General features: G+C 34.6%; 1 protein-coding gene across 2 annotated transcripts in view; it reads left to right on the top strand.

Annotated features, from left to right (window-relative positions):
• NDUFS4 (NADH:ubiquinone oxidoreductase subunit S4) overlaps positions 1 to 24423 on the top strand; it is a 114381-nt gene that overhangs the window by 42846 nt on the left and 47112 nt on the right. For both annotated transcript variants that reach the window (XM_059417112.1, XM_059417111.1), the window contains exon 2: positions 424 to 502. In XM_059417112.1, the coding sequence (XP_059273095.1) occupies positions 424 to 502 (79 nt within the window). The remainder of the gene's footprint in view (positions 1 to 423; positions 503 to 24423) is intronic.

Here is a 24423-nt window from a genome sequence, read left to right on the forward strand (position 1 = left end):
TATGATATTTACTTTCAGCCATGAAGTATATGATTGAGATTTTACTTTTTCTTATGTGGTCATTTAGGAATCAGCATTCTAGAAGGATTGATATAGCTTTGTATTTTTCATCATAATGGTGACAAACCAGCTACTGTACACTGACAGAGTTTGGTACTTGTCACTGACGGCTTTTCTGTGACAGAGAGCCTATAGACTGACATAAAGTGCAGCCTGTTGTGAACTCTTAAGTGAGTCTGCCAAAAACTCAGCAGACAGAACTAATTGGGGAGAAAAAGGATTTCTGTGCCCTCTTCTCTTTCTTTCTATTCTTTTTTGTTTTATAAGACAGATATTGTTAAAGTAGCTCATTTGTGTAAGATTTGTCTGCCTCTCTTTTCTCATTGCATGGATCATTTTTTAACTTACAGTCTTGCACTGCAGGTCATTAAGCACTTCCACATGGAGGCTGGCACAAGACCAAGCTCGAGACAGGCAACTCATAACAGTTGATGAAAAATTGGTAAGAATTTTCTATTATTACTTTGCTATGATTCTGCCTTCAGGGTTCTTTTTGTACAGTATCTTTTCAGAATGGTGTTTTGTGTTCTTCCAAGAGAGTGATTTGAATTTAAATTTCTAGATTGTATATAAGTTTTAACAGAAAATAGTCATCACAAAAAGATAATTTGTGCTAAGCATTATACACAAATATTAAGTCATATGCAGATATTAACAGATTAAAATTGCAAAAACCTTCATTTTTGTGGTGTTTATAAATAGCAATCAGAACATTTTAAATTAATGTATATGAATTGAACATGAATATGAATATAAATATAAATGAATATGTGTGTTCTTTATTTTCTCACTATACTGCTGTTAAATTAAGTTGTAAGACACTTACCAGGTAGTACCTAAACTTAAGTATATTTGGTTTTTATGAAACTAATTATTGTTGTTGTTACTGTATGTGTATATGTGTATGTACACACACATTATATTTCTGCATTATGTATGAGAGATTACAACTAGCAACAAATAAATAGTTTTCTGTTAATTAGCAGATAGAATTATGGTACCATAACTTAAAAATTTTTTCTATGTGTGATGTTACTTTAGATGCAACTTATTATTTATGCTTATATTGTAAAATAGCATAAATTTTGTAATATCTAAGACTTGTAAAAATATGTAATAGTGTAAGGGTGCTTCCATTTTTTATCTGGTTTATCATCAAATGTATGGGTGTGTTTCTTAAATACTCTTCATTCATTTATACATTCTTTTATCTCTCAATTTTGACTGTAAGCATAGTTTAAATAATAGGTCACACTTAAAGATCAAAACACTGTTTATACCACTAAAGATATAAACAGATATATAAATAGATAAGTAAACAGACAGACAATGGATAGGTAGTTTGGAAAACTCTGATCTTATGCTTAAGGCTGGTTAGTTTTATCTTTAAACTGCCTCTTAGTTCTGCTTGCTGACATTGCTGTCATCCTAGTTTAGGCTGCTACCATCATCTTTCACCTGGATTGCTGCAGTAGTTTTTAAATTGATCTTTATAGATACTTTAATCTTCCTTTAATTCATTTTCCAAAGGATAGACAGGATAGTCATTCAAATGCTGGTTTTATCACTTCTTGTGTAAGAACTATAGGTTTTCTTACTGACCTAAAAGTAAACTTTAAAATCCCTGCATGGTTTTCAAGGTCTTACATGATTAAAGTCCTGCCTTCTTTCCTAGGTTTATCTTGTACCGCTGTGTTTTATATACTGTGCTCCAGCCACACCAAACCTGGAACTTGCTGTTGCTTTCCCTGCTTCAGGGCATTCACATTCCAGTTTATTCTGCCGAGATGCTTTTCACCAATCCCCTAGTTCTTATCCAGGGACCTTCTACCTGCTCTTCAAGTATTAATCAAACACCACTTGCTTAGTCAAGTATAAAAGAAGTGAGATGGTATGTGTGTAAAAGGAGGATGATTTACACATGCCATATGTTCATTAATTAATGAGGGTACTATTCTAATTTTTCCAGTGACCATTTTAAAAAAGAGGTTGGCTTCTTGTTTTAATATTGTGGGGTTCACTCTTCATAAGATTTTCAAGTTCTATAGAGTTTATTAGTAATGGTTCTAAGTTCTCTTCTTTCTAGTTTGAAGAATAAGTGAGGTAGCAGTCTGTTGCTCTAAACAAGATGCTGTGAGTCTTACCAGAGAGGTAAACAGACTGCTTTGAGTTTTGTTTTTCTCTTATTAAATCAGTTGCATACTTTCAATGAATTTTGTTGCCCTGTATAGATTTTTCCCAGCTTTGTTACGTCTTACTTTTTTTTTTTTTTTTAAAGATTTTATTTATTTTATTTGACAGAGAGAGAGATCACAAGTAAGCAAAGAGGCAGGCAGAGACAGGGGGAAGCAGGCTCCCTGCTGAGCAGAGGGCCTGATGCGGGGCTCGATCCCAGGACACTGAGATCATGACCTGAGCCGAAGGCAGTGGCTTAATTCACTGAGCCACCCAGGCACCCCTGTTATGTCTTTCTTGAAGTGTATTAGTCAAAATGTCTATTCCAGCTGAAATCAATTCAAGTCTTACTTATAAATTATTCATAGTTACTGAAGTAATATTTAAACAGATAACTGAATTTTCAAACATGAGTTTTAGCCATTCTTTCAGGTTTATATTAAAATGCAAATATTAAATAGTCAAATAGGTAACATAATGTTGATAGGGGTTTCAGGTCTTCTTGTTCCCACACACTACCTACTGAATGAAAGGTTGAGTTGATAGCATAAAGACAAGACAATTGGCTGAAGATATTTGCAGAAATATTAAGTAATTGGAGTTAATTATATTTGCATTTTGAACAAGAATTATTCCAAAAATATGTAGTAGCCCCCCTCATCCTTATCCACAGGGGATGCATTCTAAGACCTCCAGTGGATGTCTGAAGGCACAGATAGTACCAAACTCTGTATATGCTATGTTTTATCTATACGTACATACCTATGATAAAGTTTAATTTATAAATTAGGCACAGTAAGAGATTAACAACAACAATAATAGAATAATTATAACAGTATACTCTAATAAAAGTTATGTGAATGTGGTCTCTCAGAATTTCTTACTGGACTGTACTCACCCTTCTCGTGATGCTGTGAGATAATAGAATGCCTCCATGATAAGATGAAGTCAGGTGGATGATGTAGGCATTGTGACATAGTGTTAGGCTATTATTGACCTTTAGATAGCTATGTTAGAAGGAGAATCATTAGCTTCCAGACCGTGGTTGACCGTGGGTAACTGAAACTGCAGAAAGTGAAACCGTGGATGGGGATGGAGATTTGGAAAGATAATTTAACCTTCTGTCCTTTTTTATTAGACTGAACACCTGGCTCTCAAACTTCTGTTTAAAAATTTCCAGTTAACTCATTCTCATTTCTTTTGAGGCTACTCTTTATATTACTTACCAGCCATAATTATTAGAAAGCTATTTCTTACTAAGAAAAAAAAGTCTTTTCAACAAATGAAGATGGAACAACTGTATATCCAAATGCAAGACAAAACAAAAACCCTTCATCCATACTTTGTACCATATGCAAAAATTAACTCAAAGTTCTAAATGTAAACTCATAGTTGTAAAACTAAGAAGTATAAAACTGGTAGAAGAGAATGTACGATAGACTCTTTGTAATTTTGGGTTAGACATTTATTTTACTATTTTTTTCCCAAGATTTTATTTATTTATTTGAGAGAGAGAGAGAGAGTGGAGTGAGTGAGTGAGAGTACAAGCTGGGGGAGGGACAGAGAGAGAGGAAATAGCAGACTCCCCACTAAGCACGGAGCCCAACGTGGGGCTCGATTCCAGAAACCTGGGATCATATCCTGAGATGAAGGCTGCTTAATTAACTGAGCCGTCCAGGTGCCCCCTAGACATATATTTTATAGATACAAACCAAAGTACAATCCATTTTTTAAAAAACTATAAAGTTGGGGGGTGCCTGGGTGACTCAGCTGGTTAACCGTCTGACTCTTGATCTCAGCTCACTTCTTGATATCAGGGTCATGAGTTCAAGACCCACATTGGGCTCCATGCTTGGTGTGGAGCCTACTTAAAAAAAAAAAAAATTATAAAGTTGGTTTTCCTTATAGTCAGAAATTTCTACTCTTTGAGATTGTTAAGAATATGAAAAGACAAGGCACAGATTAGGAGAAAATATTTACAAAACACTTATCTGATAAAGGAGTTGTATCCAGAAAGTCAGCAACATTTAAAACTAAATAATATGATTTTAACTCAAATAAAAATGAGCACTTTCCTGAGCACTTTACTCAGGAAATATTCAGATGGCAAATGAGCATATGAAAAGATGCTCAACATCATTAGTGATTATGGAAATGAATATTAAAATTACATTGAGATACCACTACACATATATCTGAATAGCTTAAAAAAAAACTGACCCTACCAAGTGCTAGCAAGGATGCAGACCCACTGAAACTCTCATACAGTGCTGGTGGGAATGCAAAATGACAGCCATTTTGGAATGGAGTGTGTAGTTTATTATAGAGTTAAATGTATCCTTGCCATATGACCTAGCAGTCTTCACTTCTCAGTATTTACTCAAGTGAAAGGAAGTGAAATGAAATCTTATGTTCACACAAAATCCTGCATGTGCATGTTTTTAACAGCTTTATTCGTAATTCCAATAAGTGGAAACACCCCAACTATACTTCAGTACCCCATACAATAAACTTTTACTCAGCAATTAATAACAAATCTGGATGAATCTCCAGTGCATATATTAAGTAAAAGAAACCAGACTCACAGGCTGCCTACTGTGTGATTCCATTTATTTGGCATTCTAGAGCTGGCAAAACTCTAGGAACAGAAAATTGATCCCTGTTGTTAAGGTCAGATGTACGAAGCAGAATATTCAAAAAAGGGCATTAGGTAATTTGGTGGGGGTGATGTAACTCTTCTGTATCTTGATTATGTGTTCTTTTTTCAGAGCCTTATTTGGTTTTTGTTTGTTTGTTTGTTTTATTTTATTTATTTACTTGAGTGCTCCTGGGTGGCTCAGTCATTAGGTGCCTGCCTTCAACTCAGGTTATGATCCCAGGGTTCTGGGATCTAGCCCCGTGTTGGGCTCTCTGTTCCGCAGGGAGCCTGCTACTCTTCTCTTAATCCCCTTGCTTTTTTTCCCTCTCTCACTGTGTCTCTCTCTGTCAAATAGATAAATAAAATCCTTAAAAAATTCTTTTTCTTTATTTACTTGAGAGAGGAGAGAGAGCACAGGAGGAGGAGAAGCAGTTCCCTGCTGAGCAGGGAGCCCAATATGAGTCTTGTCCCTAGGACCCTGGGAGCATGACCTGAGCCTAACACAGACCCTTAACCAACTGAGCCACCCAGGTGCCCTGCTAATCTGCTTCCTTTATAACTAATACCATTGACTCAAGGTTTGCCCTTTTATGTAGGGCATGCCATTTTTTCCCTACATGACAGCCTTCTGTATATTTGAAAACAGCTCTTTGGTCATTCTAACTCAGGGGTTCTCAAAGATTAGTCTGGGCAGGGGCGCCTGGGTGGCTCAGTGGGTTAAGCTTCTGCTTTCGGCTCAGGTCATGATCTCAGAGTCTGGATCAAGGCCAGTATGAGGCTCTCTGCTCGGCAGGGAGTCTGCTTCCCCTTCTCTCTCTCTGCCTGCTCCTGCCTACTTGTGATCTCTCTCTCTCTGTCGAATAAATAAAATCTTAAAAAAAAAAAAAAGAATGGTCTGGGCAGGGTGGAGGTGGAGAGTGGCCCAAGACCCTCATAAGAGTCCATAAATCAAACTATTTTAAAATTATATAAAGATGTGTTGCCATTGACATTTAAGGTACAAAAACAATTTTGGCACATCTGTGCTGCTAGTCATTTTACTCTTCACTTTCTTGCATTCGTGATTTTTAAAAACCCAATTTCACTTAATGTCCTTGATGAATCAGCAAAATATACTAATTTAAAAAATTTCAGTGCTGCGTCACCATCTTTTTATGTCCCATGTAACAAAAGAGAAGTCATATACATAAAACACTTTTGCTGCATATACTAAAGTACCACAGTTGTCTCAAGGAAAGCACCTGTGTGATTGAATTGCTCTTGGAAACTGAACTTAGTCACATTTTTCATGGAACACCTTTTAAGTGAAAAAACAGTAACAGATGACAGACAAATGATGGTTATTCAATTTTCAGCACATGGCAGACATTTTCTCAAAAACTAACTTCAAGAAGTATTGCTAGTAGTAAACTGCAAGCTTTCAAGTGAAAAAATTTTTGTAGGTCTTTATTCTAGCACTTAATCTGATTGAGCTTGATATCTTTCTTAATACCTAAAGACTGTTTTAATAGGGTTGGTCGTGGTATTAATGACTGTGATTTTTTAAAATATTGTGTAATGAAATATGCTGACAATTGGAAAATGTGCATACCTCTATGAAATAGTCTTTTCCATACGACCAGTGTGTGGGTAAAAGTTTGGGTAAAAGTTTCATTTAAAGTGCAAGAAAGAACAATGAATTTAATGTAACTGGGTATGAAAATATTAAGGCTACTAAAATACTGCTCCCTTGGGGCGCCTGGGTGGCTCAGTGGGTTAAAGACTCTGCGTTCAGCTCAGGTCATGATCCTGGGGTCCTGGGATCAAGCCCCCATCAGGCTCTCTGCTCAGTGGGTAGCCTGCTTCCTCCTCGCTCTGTCTCTATCTGCCTCTCTGCCTACTTGTGATCTGTCAAAAAAAAAAAAAAAGAAGCCTCTGCCTTCAACTCAGGTCATGATCCCAGGGTTTTGGGATTGAGCCCCGCATCAGGGACCCTGCTTCCCTTCCTCTCTCTCTGCCTACTTTTGATCTCTATCAAATAAATAAATAAAATCTTTTAAAAAAGTAAAATAAAAATAAAATATTGCTCCCTTTTCTAATTACATATCTGAGGATGGATTTGCTTCATTTATTGAAACCAAGACAACTTAGCCCAACAGTTTGAATTCAGAAACATGTTAGAATTCATCTTTTATTAAGCTAGATATTAGAGATTTTCAAAAATGCAAATCATTGCTACTCTTAGTTTTTGAAAATATAGTTATTTTTTATTATAATGTTATTTATGTAGATATATAATCAGTTTAAGTATATATTTACATTTTTCTCCATTTTAATTTCTAATGGTAAATATCTGTAGAATATTTCATATAAATAAAACCTCATTGGGGGTCTCAGTAATTTTTTTTAAGCTATATAAAGAAGTCCTGAGGCCAAAGTGTTTGATAATCATTATCCTAAGTCTTCTCTTTTCTGGGTTAAACATCCTCAGGGCTTTGATTCATTACACTTGAGTTCTAATTAATTCATCATCTTGATTATTTTCCAGTTTGACTGAATCCCTTTTAAATGTTGTTGCCAGGATTTCTTATGATACTCCAGACGTATGGTGCAGGGTATGGCAGGGATTATTGCCTCTGTTCCTTTTAATCTCAGCAGTTCTAGTAAAACAGCTTAAAATTTACGTTCTCATACTGCTTTCTTAGTGTGGATTTCAGGGAGAGCTAAAACCTCGGATCCTTTCTTATTTGTACTGTTACCAAGTCCTGTTTCAGTTCTTTCATCTTAAATATATGCTGTTTTTATTTTTAACTGTTATTCTTAGATTAGCTCAAACAGCATTGTTAATCAAAAGAAACTTAATTTTTTTCTTTTTTCTTTTATTTTTTTTTCTCTCACATCTGACAGGCCAAATTTAATAAAAACGTTTTATTCTGGGCATCAGTTATATATTGACAACATATTTTCTGGTTTCTTCTTAAGACATAGAATGTAGAAGGGGTAAATCTACCTGGCATTTTCTTTTTTTTTTTTTTTTTAAGATTTTATCTATCTATTTGACAGAGATCACAAATAGGCAGAGAGGCAGGCAGAGAGGGAGGGAGGAAGCAGGCTCCCTGCTGAGCAGAGAGCCCAATGTGGGGCTCGATCACCTGGGATCATGACCCGAACCAAAGGCAGAGGCTTTAACCCACTGAGCCACCCAGGCGCCCCTGCCTTGCATTTTCTAATGTAAAGAGTAAGTTCCCTAATTTTAGAACTGTATTCAGTGTTGACATACTAGAAAACAAATCTTCAGAGATTAAAATTGTATTTCCTGGATTACTGTTAATAATACTTTTTTTTTTGTCAGCGCACCTGGTAAATTTCTAAATGGTCAGTCTTTTTTTTTTTTTTTTAAGATCTTATTTATTTGACAGAAGAAGAGAGATCACAAGTAGGCAAAGAGGCAGGCAGAGGGAGAAGGGGAAGCAGGCTACCTGCTGAGCAGAGAGGTCCATGCAGGGCTTGATCCCAGGACCCTGAGACCATGACTGAAGGCAGACCATGACTTAACCCGCTGAGCCACCCAGGTACCCTTCTAATTGGTCAGTTTTAAGAATGTGTTCTCTTGTGCATAAGCTCTCTTTTTCACTTACTAATAAATGTTCACTTACTAATAAATGAACTAGTAAAATTTTAAATACCAAAAGGAGTAGATGACAGCGTTTTAAAATAATCTTGTCCATTTATGTAGAAGCACAGTTTAAAAAAAAAAAAAAAAAAAGCTTTTTGTGGGTTGCACCATTATTATTTCCAAGTATGAGATACTCCTTAAAAATAATAAGTAAAGCTTACAAATGGTTTTTTGGCCCTTAGTTTTTGTTGTAGGAGTTGTTGTGCCATGGAGGTTGGGTGAAAATTGTTTTTGCATCTGTGCTTTATTAAGAGAGTAACTTTTCTTCTTTTATGCCACCTTCCTTCATCTCCTTTCAGTGTATTTGTTGAAAACCCAAGTTCCATGAAATGTTGTCTTTCTGTATTCACTTGGACTACAAAAATAGGTTAAATTTTCAGTACTCTTTAAAGATTTTTTGTAGATGTTCCCCCATAGAACAACCAAAACATACATTAAATGACCATAGGTACATTTTCGATTTGTTTTGTTTGTTTTTCATCATTTTTATTACCTCTTTAAAATAACACTCCTGTTTGTCACAGTTATATATTAACTATACAAAAAGTAGAAAAATACCCTTATAATATATAAGAATTATTTCAGTTTATTAATAAAAAATGTAAAATGAGCTTTAATAACTTGAACATTAGTATATCCTGTAAAATTATGTTGGCTGCCATATTTTCTTCATTTTTCATTTATTTATTCAGTAAACATTTATTGGGCACTTGTGTGTGCTAGGCATATATGTAAATTTGAACGGCTTGTTTTCGTTTAGGTGCTTAGTTACTTTATTTAAAACCTATTACGTAACACCTGCTTTAAATCTTACAAAAAAGTATTATGGTTATACATGCATCCTCAACACAAATGCATATGAAAAAGGAAACTTTATTGAGCAGTTTATAATACAGCTCAGGTTGATTGAGTGGGAGGTATGAGTATTGTTTCTAAGCTTTTTCTTGAGAAATTGCAGTATACACTGTTAATGTAAGATCCTAATACATATTTTGGACATTTTAAGTAGTCTGTATTTATATCTTTAAAAATAAGGTGTGCATGTAAAATAGAGTCAGTGTTCTGAATGTTACCAATTTGTTATTTTACTACTTGCCGGTTTCTTCCAAAGAGCGTAGTAACACAGCAGTTAAAGCTTTGTTCCTTGCTGATAATTTGCTGTATATAATTGCTGTTTGATTAAATACATGGTATTAGTAGCCTAGTCAGTCCATCCAGTTGGATGATAGTATTGCTGTTTTAGAATGTCTGTTTAGAATGTCTGTTTTAGAATGTCTGTGAGCAGCAAAAGTTATTTAATAGAATTTTTTTGTCACTTTAACAGGTTTTAAAATTTTTTCAATACTTGAACTTGCTCTAAGAATTGTGAAAATGAATAATGTTTGCAAGCCTTCAGAAAATGAAACAATCATGTTTGCTACACAAGTATTTTATGTTGTTTTTGCTTCCTAACATATTAAAAGTTTATAGGTGAAAACTTTCATAAGTCTGCAAACTTGAAATAAAAAGCAGTCATTAAGAAGTGACCAGCACGAAAAGATAAACCTCAGTTAAAGGCTTAGATTTGCTTTGACTGCTTGCTTTTTTGGTGGGGGTGGGGGTCAGTTTTCTTTTGGTGAGATTACTTCTGGTGCATGGCAGCGCTATCTCTGCTAGATTATTGGAAGGACTAGTGTCTGCAATTGGGGTTATACAGCCTTCCAGCATCTCAAGTGTCTGTTTTGTCTGGACTTTCCTCACGCAGCATTCTTGTGCAAAAATTTCAAGGCTTTAGTCTGGAGCACTGGGTCAAAGGATATGTCTCTTTGAAGGGTAGACAGGAGTTTTTATGTTTTATTCACTAAGTAGTATTTCATTTTACATCAAAGAATAGCAGTCTTTGAGAACCTTCCATGGTGGCAGTTTAGCATTTGGGGTTTTTTTCTTTAAGACTTTCGTTAAATATGGAATAATGTTTCTTCGTGTTTTTCAGTCTACAGATGCTTATTTATAATCTTGTATTTAGATGAGACTATTAAAATAAAGAGAGAAAAAGCATTGACTAAATGTAAATGTTAGTTTGCAAGATAGTTTTATGTTTTAAGAACAACTATAGTTTTTTTTTTTTTTTACAATGTACTTCTCTCTGTGGTTTTATACTACCCATTAGTTACTGAAAAAATTGTTGAATAGCCTTTAAAATTGTAGCAATACTATTGATTAAAATTCTAAAGAAGTAATGACTGATGATTTTGGAAGTGTAAATTTTATAGTGAAATGGCCATTCTTTAATTAGCCTTTTTTTCAGGCACTATTGTATGTGTGTGTGTTTGTCTGTGTGTGTGTGTGTGTGTATGTGAGAGAGAGAGAAAGAGAGAGGGAGAGATGGAGAGAGACAGAGGAGGGAGACGGAAGAGATTCAGATTTTGGAAAATATCAAAAACTAGGAAGTAATGAAAAATGTAAAGATTTGGTATGGCTTAGAAGTAAATGTTCTTCCTACATATTTGGGATAGACTAATCAGTAAATGTATTTTTACCAATAATATTAATCACATAAGTGATTGCTTATATGTTTAGGTTATTAAATTAATGTTTATATTGCATGACACATATACCTAAGCATATGGACTAATACTAAAATAGCTTATTTTTATGTTTATAGATGAAACATGCTCTTAATTTTTCTAAATAGAGTAAATTAATCTTTTGAAATAGAAGTATTTCTACTCTCATTAATAGCATATTAAATTTAAAACAACTTCAATTAACTCTTACATTTAATATTGATTAGAGCAAGTCAGATAATATTTTGTATAATTATTTTAAATAAAATTATGTTAAGTACATAACTTCATTGTCTGAAACACACTCCCAATTAAGTTACTTTCACATATTTTCAAGTTATATAAAACTTGTATTTATTAAGTACTTACAGATGAAATAGATGTTAATAGTATTTTTTTATATGCGGTCAGGAACCATTTAATTTAAAATAGAGAATGGTCTTTCTATATTAAAATTGTTTAAGGAACAAAAGATCTTTCCTCTACAGTATTCAGCCATCTCTATTATCTGTGATTCTTCAGCAATTAAAGCAGATTTATTTTCCTCTTTGTTCCTACTTGGAATACTTGAACAATGCTGGAGAATTGAACTGACTGGACTGTTTTATCTTTCAAAAGATTTAAAGTTCTATGTACCAATTAGCAAAATACAGTAAAGGTTTAAACTGTTAATAGCCACAACATCTTTAATGCATAGATCTGTAGTATGCTAGGGCTGTATAACAGTTCTCCATTGTATGTCTCTTTTAAGGAGGGTAACTGTGTCAGTTCTTTTCTTGCTTTACTACCTGCTGTGTATGGAAATTGTGTGTAGTACTTGACACTTGCTTTCACAAATTTAAAATTCTTGCATGTATTATGTAGGAGCTTTGGTTCTCAATAAAATAGAATTGATAATATTTTACTTGTTTGGATTTTGATTAAGATTCTTTGGTCATATTTTAGAGATTATACAATTTATATATGAAAATACATTATCTGTTTTTCTTCAATGAATTCAAGGTACATAAGCTATATGTTACCTCCTTGGAAATTGCTTGTCTAATTTTATTCATTTGAATATAATTGAAAGGAATCATCAGTGTTTTATCAGAATATGTAGACGTAGATGATATTTTGTACTGTGTTTGAATATAGGTGGCTTTTTTTATGGTTGCTTTTTATTAGTAGAAAGAGTATTTTGTTTTTAGAGTTGCTGCTTTTTTAATTGTCTGGCTTACCCAGATAATTTAAAAATTCAAAAATTCATCCAAATATCTGCTTCAAACTTGTTAAAGCCTGATGTTCATCATATTATAGTAATTTCTTAAAGAATGCAGAGGTGAAAGGGAGTGAAGAAAATGGGAGTAATATATTTTGGTGGTAGTTACTTTTTTCTCTTTATTGCATGTATCTTGGGGAATAGTATTAGAGCAAAGGAAAGAAGAGTGCAGACGTTAGACTTTGAGACTAGCAAATGATTCTGTTTCTGTATTTAGGCTTTTTAATTTTATATGACTTAGTCTGTGCTGATTCTAACTCCTTGAAATACCACTTGCAAGTTTGCAGATATCATTCATGTTATACAAGATGAGAAAGTTTAAAAAAGGGTAGTGATATGGAACCCTTACTGTATGCAGTGTACTGTCTTCACAAAACTCCGCTTCTTCATAAGGCTTACTTTTCAAGAGTGTATGAATAGGCTTTTTGTTCCATTCCTGTTTCATGTTTAATACTTCTTTCAGCTTTGAGTATATTGCATATTAGTAATTGTGTGGGTTTTTAAAATTTTAATGCTTCCACTAAAATAGGTTTAAAAAAATGATCTTGGCTTTCTCTAAGCAACACATAGGACATATGTTCGGTTGAGAACGCTAATCTAATTTCAAGAACTGAGGATCTGATTAGTGTACAGATTTGCATCTATTACAGTGATTGCTAAGCATATATCGTTATAATTAAAATCTGTCAATTAAAAAGATTTTTAGACTTAATTGAGTAGTTTGAGATTTAACATCCAAGAAATTAAAATGAGGTTCCTTGTTTAATAAGCGTCATGATGTATTAAACTTTCAAATATGGCCGATGGGGCCTGTTTTCTTTTTATTTATTTATTTATTTATGGGTTTTTTGTTTTGTTTTGTTTTGTTTTGTTTTGTTTTGTTTTGTTTTTAAGAGAGGGAAGCAGGGGGAGGGACAAAGGGAGAGGGGAAAAAGAGAATCTTAAGTAGGCTACACCTCAAGCACAGAGCCCCAGGTGGCGCTCAATCTCACAACCCTGAGATCATGACTTGAGCCAAAATCAGGAGTCGAGCACTTAACCAGCTGAGCCACGCAGGCACCTCTAGGGATTGGAATTTTCAACTATGACAATTGGTAGTAGTTTGTCAAGATCCTGCAAGGGATTTTTTTTTTTTACTTGTTTCTTATTTATAGCATAAAATCTTACTGTACTTTTTCATATGTTTATTCCATTTTTTAAACATATATGTATGTTTGTGTGTATATATTTGTGTGTGTGTGTGTGTGTGGCACCATTATTGAGCACCTATATATATTATTTGAGCATTTGGCTATAAATATGGAATAACATTGTTGCCCTTAAAGCTTATATTCTCATGTGTAAGCATATGCCAACTTTCTAAATAATAAATACTTCCATAGATTAATGAATGTTATAGAAAAAAACAAGGTGGGGCGCCTGGGTGGCTCAGTGGGTTAAAGCCTCTGCCTTCGGCTCAGGTCATGATCCCAGGGTGTTGGGATCGAGCCCCACATCGGACTCTCTGCTCAGCAGGGAGCCTGCTTCCTCCTCTCTCTGCCTGCCTCTCTGCCTACTTGTGATCTCTGTCTGTCAAATAAATAAATAAAATCTTTATTTAAAAAAAGAAAGAAAAAAACAAGGTGTTGGGATAGAAAGTAACTGGGGGTGTTGGGTAGAATAGGAATTTTTTATAGGGTAATCAAACAAGCCACTTTGAGAAGGTGTAATATTTGAATCGAGATCTGAGTGATGAGAAAGAGTTAGCTATGTGAGAATCCAATAGAACATACCAGGCAGAGGAAGAAGTCCGTGCTCCAAAGTGTAAACCAGCTGGTCGTAGTCAAGAGAAGGAAAGCTGTGACATAATGAAAAGGGGGAGATTAAACAAAATGAGGTCAAATAGGTAGGCAGGGATTGGATCAAGTACAATTTTTTGGTTGGTGGTAAAAAGTTTGAATTTTTGTCTTAATTATAAAGGGAAGCCATATTAGGGTTTTAAGTAGGAAAGTGATTTGATTTGATTTACTAATCAAAACTGGAGAATTACTTAGCTATTAATGGTTAAAGATCACTTCAAAGAAGCTCAAAGGAATTGGTTCGTTTGTTGCCATTTTTACTCATTGCTATGCCTCTTTTTTGACATTCATGAAATAATTTTTATAGTTTTCATAAAGTTTTCTACATAAAGTTTTCTACAAGTGATTGAATTATTAACAGACATTTAAAAAAGGATCCTGGTTTTTGTCTTGGCATTTTAGATTTTTTTACATATGGTATAACAATTCAGTGATTCTTCCTGTTAGAGAATCTTCTGAATTTGAAATGTTTTTTGTTAAAGATCATATTGGGACCTGAAATAATAAGTTTATCTCCTCTAATTCTCTACTTTCTCTGGCCCTCTCACATCTCCCTCCCCATAAATGGGGGAAAAAACTGGAGGTCTGTCATCACTGTGAAGGAAGATAAGTGAACTGAGCTGCTGTCCACCAAGTAGGTGCTGACAAGGCCCCAAATACATTTAAGTTTCTGTACCTTGCTTCAGCTGGTGGTGTGGGCCGGTGATGATGGTTGTTTGTCTTCATCTTAACTTTGACTCTACTTCTCTCTGTCTATCTGCCATTCCTTTCTCCGTCTTTCTTTCTGCTTTTTGAGATTTGTCTCTCTTTCCTGTGTTTGTATAGCCATTTCCCTCTGTCTTTGTGACTCTCTGTTCATTTTTGCTGACTCTGAAGCTGGCAGTCATCTCTCTTTCTGACTGCTTGTGTTTCCTCTTCACCCCTGACAATTTCCCCTTTCAGCAACTGGCTATAAAGAAATATGGCTTTGGACATTATCATTCTTCTCCTTTTTCCACTCTCTTCTATTCTTATTTTTCCTCCCTTCCTCTTCTTTCTTCCCATTTGTTACTTTTGTCCTTTTTCTTCTTACTTCTTCTTTCTTCTTTAAATCAGACCTAGAGAGGAGAGACAGAGGTGAACCTACCCTCTACTAGCTTTTTTTCTGTTACCTTATTTCCCCCTTTGAGAACGTATAGAACTTTTGAAGATATTTACTAACTGGAAAAAGAAACAGCATGATTTGTACATTATATTATTTGGAATTTTAACCCTAGTGAGAGACTTTCCAGTCCGCTGGAAAGACTGTGGACTGATTTACAGATGTAACATTAGATCTTTAAATCCCTTCTTTTAACTGTAAGACATTGAACAGATTATCTAACTTCTTTGTCCTCATCTTATAAAATTAAAACACCTTTTCAGATTTGTTTTGGAAGTTAATTGAGAGTATCTGCATTAAACCAGAGGAGATATAATATCCTATTTATTTAATCATTCAGTAAAAGCTCTTTTCCTCCCTTTTTCCCCACCATGTGGAGTTGTTTTTGTGAAGAGAGAAGCAAACTAGAATTACGATTGTTATCTGTAACTGAATCTGAAGTAATTGAGATATTCTGAGTCACATTTCTACTCAGACATCTAGTGCTAGGGGATCTTGGAGCAAAATATTAACCTTGGTTATAATGGCCTTGGGTTAATATATCAGTTGTGTTCATTTGTGTATGTATGTTTGTGTATTTAATAATTTTTGTTACATAACCTGCCTTTTTCTAACAGCCTATGGCATTTTACTAAATCATCTTTGATATTACTGTCTTATTACATAGTTTCTAACAATTAGTTGTGTGGATATGTTATTACATAATTATCATTTCAATGAGAAATTTCTTTAGTCATTTAAAACCTATTTTTTTATTTAATTATCATACTTATATTGAATGTTTCTTACCTGCTTGGGCACACATTCTGGACAGTGATGTATGAAACAAGTACAGTGTGGGTCAGCTTAATTTTATGATGGAAATTCCTGCAGTTGTTTAAATGCCATTGGGGAAACTATTTAATGCTTCAGAAAATATGCACATTATATTAAGTGAAAGAGCAGGTTATCATGTAGTATCTATAGTTGGATCTTGTTTTTATATTAAAAAAAATAAATATATATAAAGAAAGGCATGCATAGAACAAAGCCTGGAAAGATAGTCACCAAAATGTTGTGAGTGCTGTAAGTTGTTTTTGTTTTTGTTTTTATAATTTTTAATTTTTTTATGAACATATAATGTATTTTAGCACCAGGTTTATAGACTTCACAGCACTCACCATAGCACATACCCTCCCCAATGTCTATAACCCTACCACCCTCTCCCTACCCCCCTCCCCTGCCAGCAACCCTCAGTTTGTTTTGTGAGATTAAGAGTCTCTTACGGTTTGTCTCCCTCCCGATCCCATCTTGTTTCATCATTTATTCTTTTCCTAGCCCCCAAACCTCCCATGTTGCATCTCCACTTCCTCATATCAGGGAGATCATATGATAGTTGTTTTTCTCCGATTGACTTATTTCGCTAAGCATAATACCTTCTAGTTCCATCCACATCGTCGCAAATGGCAAGATTTCATTTCTTTTGATGGCTGCATAGTATTCCACTGTATATATATACCACATCTTCTTTATCCATTCATCTGTTGATAAACATCTAGGTTCTTTCTATAGTTTGGCTATTGTGGACATTGCTGCTATAAACATTCAGGTGCACGTACCCCTGAGGATCACTATGTTTGTATCTTTAGGGTAAATACCCAGTAGTGCGATTGCTGGGTCATGGGGTAGCTCTGTTTTCAGCTTTTTGAGGAACCTCCATGCTGTTTTCCAGAGTGGTTGCACCAGCTTGCATTCCCACCAACAGTGTAGGAGGGCTCCCCTTTCTCCACATCCTCGCCAGCATCTGTAATTTCCTGACTTGTTAATTTTAGCCATTCTGACTGTATATAACCTATTTTTGATGGGAATTTTAAACTGTATTACTCCAATGAGGTTTCTGAGGCCTTACTCATTTTATTATACATTATATTCAGTCATTAAGCTGCATGTAACTTAAAAACTTTACTGATTTTAACAGTAAAATATGCATATTGTAGAAATATTAATCTGGAAATGTAAAAGTAAAAGGAAATTAAAATCCTCTTTAATTTCAGTCTTGGTGATATTATTCCATTTTTATATGAATATTTAATCATACCGACATCCAACATATTTATATATAACAAAAATAATGCTTTATAGTTTGATATCCTATCTTTTTTTCTTTTTATATGCTTTATATTGTGAATATCTTTAAAATTATTCAAAGGCATAATTGCAAATGGATATATAGCCTCCCGTTTTATGGCTATACCATACTAACAATTATTGCTACACTTCCCATTATTTCAAAATTTTCATAATTATATGCAATGCTAGAATGAACAATTATACCTAAGTCTAATCTTCGATAACATCTTTATTTTAGGATTGATTCTTTGAGTGGGATTACTAAATCGGAGGGATTAGTATTAATATTACAAATATTTTTTGGTACCTGTAATTGATACAGAATACTCCAAAGGTTTTTACTAATTAACTCTATCTAATTTTAGGATTATGCTTCCTCATAGCCTGTTCTATTTTCCTAGCATATGTGGTCCGGTTCTATGGATGCCTTTCAGATTCTGGCACATTGATATAACAGATTCTACCTAATATGTCTAAGAATTAGAAAACAGTAAAAGGATGTAATACTTATCCTGAGGATCAACATTATGAAGTTAGCTATCATTGTATCTCAGTTTCTGGATATGCAGATTGATGAGATTTCTATCATAAATATATATAAAATGGATAGCAGTTAGTGCTACTGCTATTGCTGTTATAATACATTTTAACAGAGTTTGTTATATATGAAACATTCTCCTTGTCTTATATTTAAGTCTGTATTCTTTCTCATTCTTGTTCCAGCACCTTTCCAGAACAATGCAGGGTGATCATCCTTAAAAATGTCTATACTGCTTCTCTTTGTCATTTATTTGGTGAACTACATTATTACTGATTTCTAATTTAACTTTGTTGTAGTCAAAAACACACTCTGAATTCAGTTTTGAAATTTCTCAAGACTTTATTTTTATGCCTCATAATGTGGCCTACCTTGATGAATGTTCCATGTATGCTTGGAAAGAATGAATGTGCATTTTCTAGTTTTGGGGTTTGGTATTTTATAAATTTCAGTTGAGTTGGGTTTCGGTTTTTTTTTTTTTTTTAAGGTTTTATTTATTTATTTGACAGAGAGCATAAGCAGGCAGAGTGGCAAGCAGAGGGAGAGGAAGAGTCAGACTCCTGCTGAGCAAGGGAGCCCAATATGGGGCTCAGTCCCAGGCCTGTGGGATCATGACCCAAGCTAAAGGCAGCCACTTAACTGACTGAACCACCCAGGCACCCCTTCATTTGAGTTTAAAATTGGGCTAATAGTGTTCAAATTTTCTTCATCCTTCCTAATTTGTCCAAATCTTCTGTCAGTTACTGAGAATAGTGTTAACATTTCAGTCTATAATTTATGTTTATGTTGGTCACTTTTTTGCTTCTCTTATCTTAAAGGTCTACTATTAGATCCGTAAACATGGAAGAGTGTTATGTGTGTTTGATGAATTGATGTTTTTATCCGTTATGTAATGTCCCTCTTTTCTTGGTGCTAATCCTTATTCTAGAGCCTGCTTTGATGATATTAATAACACCACTCCTGTTTTCTTAGTTTTGCATGATATAAAATATGCATCATATTTTACTCCTTTATTTTTAACCTAATATTTGTGAGCTTATATTTAAAGTTTGTCTCTTGCACATGTTGGGATGCCTGGGTGGCTCAGTTGGTTAAGCGTCTGCCTTGGACTTAGGTCATGATCTTGGGAGTCCTGGACTGAACCCTTCACGGGGCTCCCTGCTCAGCGGGTGTCTGCTTCTTCCTCTACTCCTCCCCACCGTGAGTGCTCTCTCTCAAATAAATAAATAAAATCTTTAAAAGTAAATAAAGTGTGTCGCTTGCATATGTATACATTTGGCTCTTGCTTTTATTTTATCTAGCTTGACAATATTTGGCTTTTGATTCTCATGTGATTTCTCTTTTCTTTCTCTTTTTTGGGGGAAGGGACAACTTCATCCATTTTTTTTTCACTCCAGTCCCCATCTCTGACAATCACCAGTGACAAATTTATTTCATTTTTTCCTATTGGGATGTCTTTTTCATCTTTTTCTTGCCTAATTGCTCTGGCTAGGACTTCCAGTACTATGTTGAACAGAAGTGAAAAGAGTGGGCATACTTGTCTTGTTTCTGATCTTAAAGGAAAAGCTTTCAGCTTTCCACCATTGAGTATGATGTTAGCTGTGGGCTTGTTACATGGCTTTTATTATGTTGAGATACATTCCTTCCATACGCACTTGTTGAGAGTTTTTTAATGCTTTTTTTGCATCTGTTGAGTTGACCATGTAACTTTATGCTTCATTTTGTTAATGTAGTGTATTTCTGTCAATGTGTAATCTCTGCCTTTTAATTCCTATCTGCTATCCCCTCCCCTTCCTTTTTGCCTTCATATTTTAGATTGAATACATTTTTAGAAACCTATTTTATCTCTTTTATCAGTGTTTTTTTCTGGTGGTTCCTTTAGGAATTACAGTGTGCATTATTAAGTTTTTACATTCTGCATGAACTAGTAGTATATCACTTACATATAACATAACCTTGAAACACTGCTTTGTGTTTAGTCCATTGTATTAATGTTAACATACATCTTATTTCCAAATATGTTACAGGCCTTATTGTAAATTATTAATATTGCTTTACATAATCAATTATCTTTAAAGAAACTAAGCAAAAAGGAGAAAAATCTTCTATATTAGCCCACTAATTTACCATTTTTGGTATTCTTTGTTCCTCCATATTTCTTCTGGTGTCTCTTTCAGTCTGAAGAACTTCATTTTAACACTTCCTATAGTGCAGCTCTGTTGGGACAGAATCTCTCAGCTCTGTATGTAGAAATGACTTATTTTGCCTCTGCTTTTGAAAGACCTTGCTCAAGCTGCCATAACAAAATACCATAGACTCAGTGGTATATTTAACAGAAATTTATTTTCTGATAGTAACAAATTTATTTTCTCACAGGCTAGAGGGAAGCCGGCTCCCTGCTGAGCAGAGAGAGCCTTATGTGGGGCTCCATTAAAGGACTCTGAGATCATGACCTGAGTTGAAGACAGAGGCTTAACCCACTGAGCCACCCAGGCCCTGGATACCTTTTATCATGCCTGATTGCTCCTCTTCAGAACTCTGCTTCATAAATATTTGTTTCCTCACCAGCCCTAAACTCTGATTACCTTCTCTGCTTAGAGACTACCGTGTTCTGCTTGGGCTTCACAGTGGTCTACAGTGTGCTTCCAGGCATAGAACTGAGACAGTTAAGGACGACATCATGAATTCTTCTTTTAGGGATTACAGTATGATTCTGCCTACTATCCAGTTGTCCAGTATCTGAAAATAGTTGCTTAAAATAACTTTCCCAGTTTTGTATGGGAAGAGCAAGTCTGATAACAATTACTCCATCATGGATGGTGGGGAAAGTCCACATACTTACACATTGTGACAATTCTTTTACAATAATGGCTTTGTTAATGAATCTTTTCCTTTGTTTTAACCTACCTTTAAAAATTTGTTCAGCTACTGATTCTCTCAGTTCTTTCTATAAAACATAATTACTGACACCCCAACACACTAATGGCTTAGTTTAGGTTTCATTTTAGTATACCACAAGACTCTCTCAGTAATTGAGTCATATGCTTACCAAGACCTGAGTTGTGTTTGTTTCCATAAGTTTCTATGCCAGTCTTACTTGAAATTGTAATTATATAATTTAATTGAATACTATGATCTGATTGCTATATAGGGAACAAAGAATACTTTGGAAAGAATGGTGAATTTCTAATAAACAATTTCTGTCAAATTAGGTGGAGGTGAAACAATTATAAAAGATTGCCACGTGAAAGAAAATCACAAAATTCTAAACAGATTTTGGACCCAAAGTGTTTCACAAATATCTTTAAATTTTAACTTTACATTTAAGAAACCAAAACTATAAATTGTAGGTGACATTTTCTTGGTGGATTGTGGAAGAAATGACACTTCAAATTTAATCACAAGACCTGTGCTCAAAGAAAAAGTACTGGCCCTATTATCAAAAGAATGTACATGTATGCTTTTTGAGTTGCAATACAATGTTTAAGGGTGAATGTATATGTAGGCACACACATACACATGTGCATGTATGTATTTACTTACGTAGGAGTCTTTTTTTTTTTTTTAAGATTTTATTTATTTATTTGATAGAGATCACAAGTAGGCAGAGAGACAGGCAGAGAGAGAGGAGGAGGAAGCAGGTTCCCTGCTGAGCAGAGAGCCCGATGTGGGGCTCAATCCCAAGACCCTGAGATCATGATCTGAGCCGAAGGCAGAGGCTTAACCCTCTGAGCCACCCAGGCACACCTATGTAGGAGTCTCTTATTGTCACTAATATTGTCAGTTGACTATCATTTCCTAAGTCAAAAAGGAGACTTCTGTTGGGTCCTTTCACTTTTATCTTCCACTAAATTAACAAGGAATTGTCTTATACAGTTTATGTGCCTCCTCACAATCTAGTTTGACTTTCATATTGTTGCCTCTTGAATATTGCTTTATTAAACCAGAAGTATTTAGCTTTGAATCCATTATTTTCTATTACTTCCAGCTTCCTTTCCAGATTTAATTTGTTTCATTTATTGCTTAAACCATCTCTTGATTTTAAGAAGTTCATCTATCTTCCTTTTCCTTGATATTTTGTGCTGTGGCTTTTGTAATAATTCTTAATGTATATTGTGTGTATATCAGCCTTTTAATTTGTTACCAGGGTATGAGAAGTACTATTTGATTAACAAATCAAATCTTTACAAACTGTAATGCATTATGTGAGTTCCAAGTGTATAGTGGCTACACTTTCTTGTCCTTTTATTTCAGTTTCTTAAAAAGTTTCTACATGCCTGATATAGCTGCATTTCTTAGTGATTTAAAAATTCAAAATCTTCTGGAGCATTGGATTAAAAAATAAAGTCTTTTTAATAATCAAAAAGATCATTTTATTATAAGTTTCTTCTTGTCAATTAAAAAAAATATTAGCTTACTAACCTTCAGAAAGCTTCAGTGAAGCATATTGGTCTTCACTGAGGCAGTATTGATCATTTATTTGTAAAGCATGATATTTTTAGTAACTTTCAGTTGTTTCAAAGTTAGTAGAGAACAAAGATTGCTTCAGGTGTTTCCTTATAAAAGTGATTGATATGTTCCAATGGATTTTCCTGATTTAAGGGAGAGAAGTTTATTTCCACATCAATTTTTAAAAATTGTAGCATTTTTTAAAAGAGATTTTTATTTATTTTATTTATTTGACAGAGAGACACAGTGAGAGAGGGAACCCAAGCAGGGAAATTAGGAGAGGGAGAAGCAGGCCTCCCGCTGAGCAGGAAGCCCCATTGGGGGCGGAGGGGGGGGGCTCTATCCCAGCACCCTGAGATCATGACTTGAGCCGAGGCAGATGCTTAATTACTGAGCCACCCAGGCACCTCTAAAATTGTAGCATTTTGAAAAAAATTTTAGTATTCTGCCATAAAATAGCAGCTTAGTAGACTTGATTTGCCTATGCCATATGTCAAATTTTGTACTACAGAATAGAACTATGTACAATACAAATCTGAAAATATTTGCAATCCTTATACTATCATGTTGAGGAAGAATTTATTCTGCCCTTCAGGGTCCTTCTAGATGAACTAAGAATCAAGTTGATGTAAGACAGATTAACAGGAGAAAACCAAATTTAATAGGGTATACATGGCAATTCACATGACATGGAGTTCCAAAGACAGTTGAGCAATATGATGCTTTTATGAGCTAAGGAGAGGGTAGGAAGTCTGAGGATACAAAGGGGAGAAAGACCATTAGCAGTAAACTAAGAAGAGATGTTTTATAAAAACCCCCAAAGTTCCCTCATTTTATAGGTAAGTTTCTTAGGTGAAGAGGAATCTGTTAATAGCTCTCTTTCTGGTATAAGTAGGCAGTTAAGGGGGAGGTAAAGAGCTTTTCCTAAATCTGCTGAGTTTTGATGGCTTTTAATTCAAAATAATGTTCATGCCAAATTGGCCCATCTTGAGGTCACTTGCTGTTGGTCCCTACATTTAGAAAGAGATTGTATGTTTGTATGAGTTATATTTGGGGCAGTTAATTAGATTTTGGGCAAGTGTTACCTTCTTATTCTGGTTTCTTCTGGTAGCTGCTCTTACAAAGTAACATAATATCATTTGGGTTAATTTTGAGGAAATTTTGTTAATTTTTTGGTATGTTTTTATGAGTCAGACACCAAACTCATCCTCTCCTTTATAGTTTTCTGTGAAAAGACACTAAATAAATTTAAGCTGATTAATATATACACAGGTTTATATATGATTGTATAATATTTAATATATAAATAATATGTTACATATTTATATGTGTACATATATAATAATATATACAATAATAAATATATATTATATATTAATATATACACAGAAATACAGTTTCTGTGCCTTAAGAGAATAAGTGGAAGTTGGCCTACCTTGTTGGTGGCAATATAAAATTTGGCCACAGTTTTGGAAAGCAATTTGATAACATTTCAGGGAGCATGAAAATTCTTAGAACCTTCACTTCATCAATTCTATCCTCAGTGACAATTAAAGGAATTAATTTACTGGGGTTTTCATTGCAGTATACTTGAAAGGCAGAAATAATGAAACAATTTGATTTTTCAGTAATAAGGAATTGTTGCAGATTGATTTATCATAGCCACGAACTTAGGAAATAAATGGGCGAGTCCCTGTACACTGCATCGCCAACTGCTCTGTCCCAGGGATTCCTGAGGGGGCTGGACAAATCAGAAGCCTAGCTTCTGGCTGTGTTTGCCAGCACTACTTCTGAAAAAAATCATTTGCAAGAGAAGCCCATAACTTAAGAGACAAGGTTTTGGAAAAGAGAAAGGGAGAAATTTAATTCAGGTGCCTGTAGCCTTTGGAAGTGGCAGGCTCAAGCCTTAACAGCCTACCTCTCAGCTGGCAAAATGGATATCTAGAGTTTTATAGGAGGAGTTTGGTGGTGGGGTTCCAGACAAGAAAGCAAGCAGAGAGTGTCTGGTCATGG

The sequence above is a fragment of the Mustela nigripes genome, chromosome 12 (assembly GCF_022355385.1).
Source record: "Mustela nigripes isolate SB6536 chromosome 12, MUSNIG.SB6536, whole genome shotgun sequence".
In the NCBI taxonomy this organism is placed as follows: Eukaryota; Metazoa; Chordata; class Mammalia; order Carnivora; family Mustelidae; genus Mustela; species Mustela nigripes.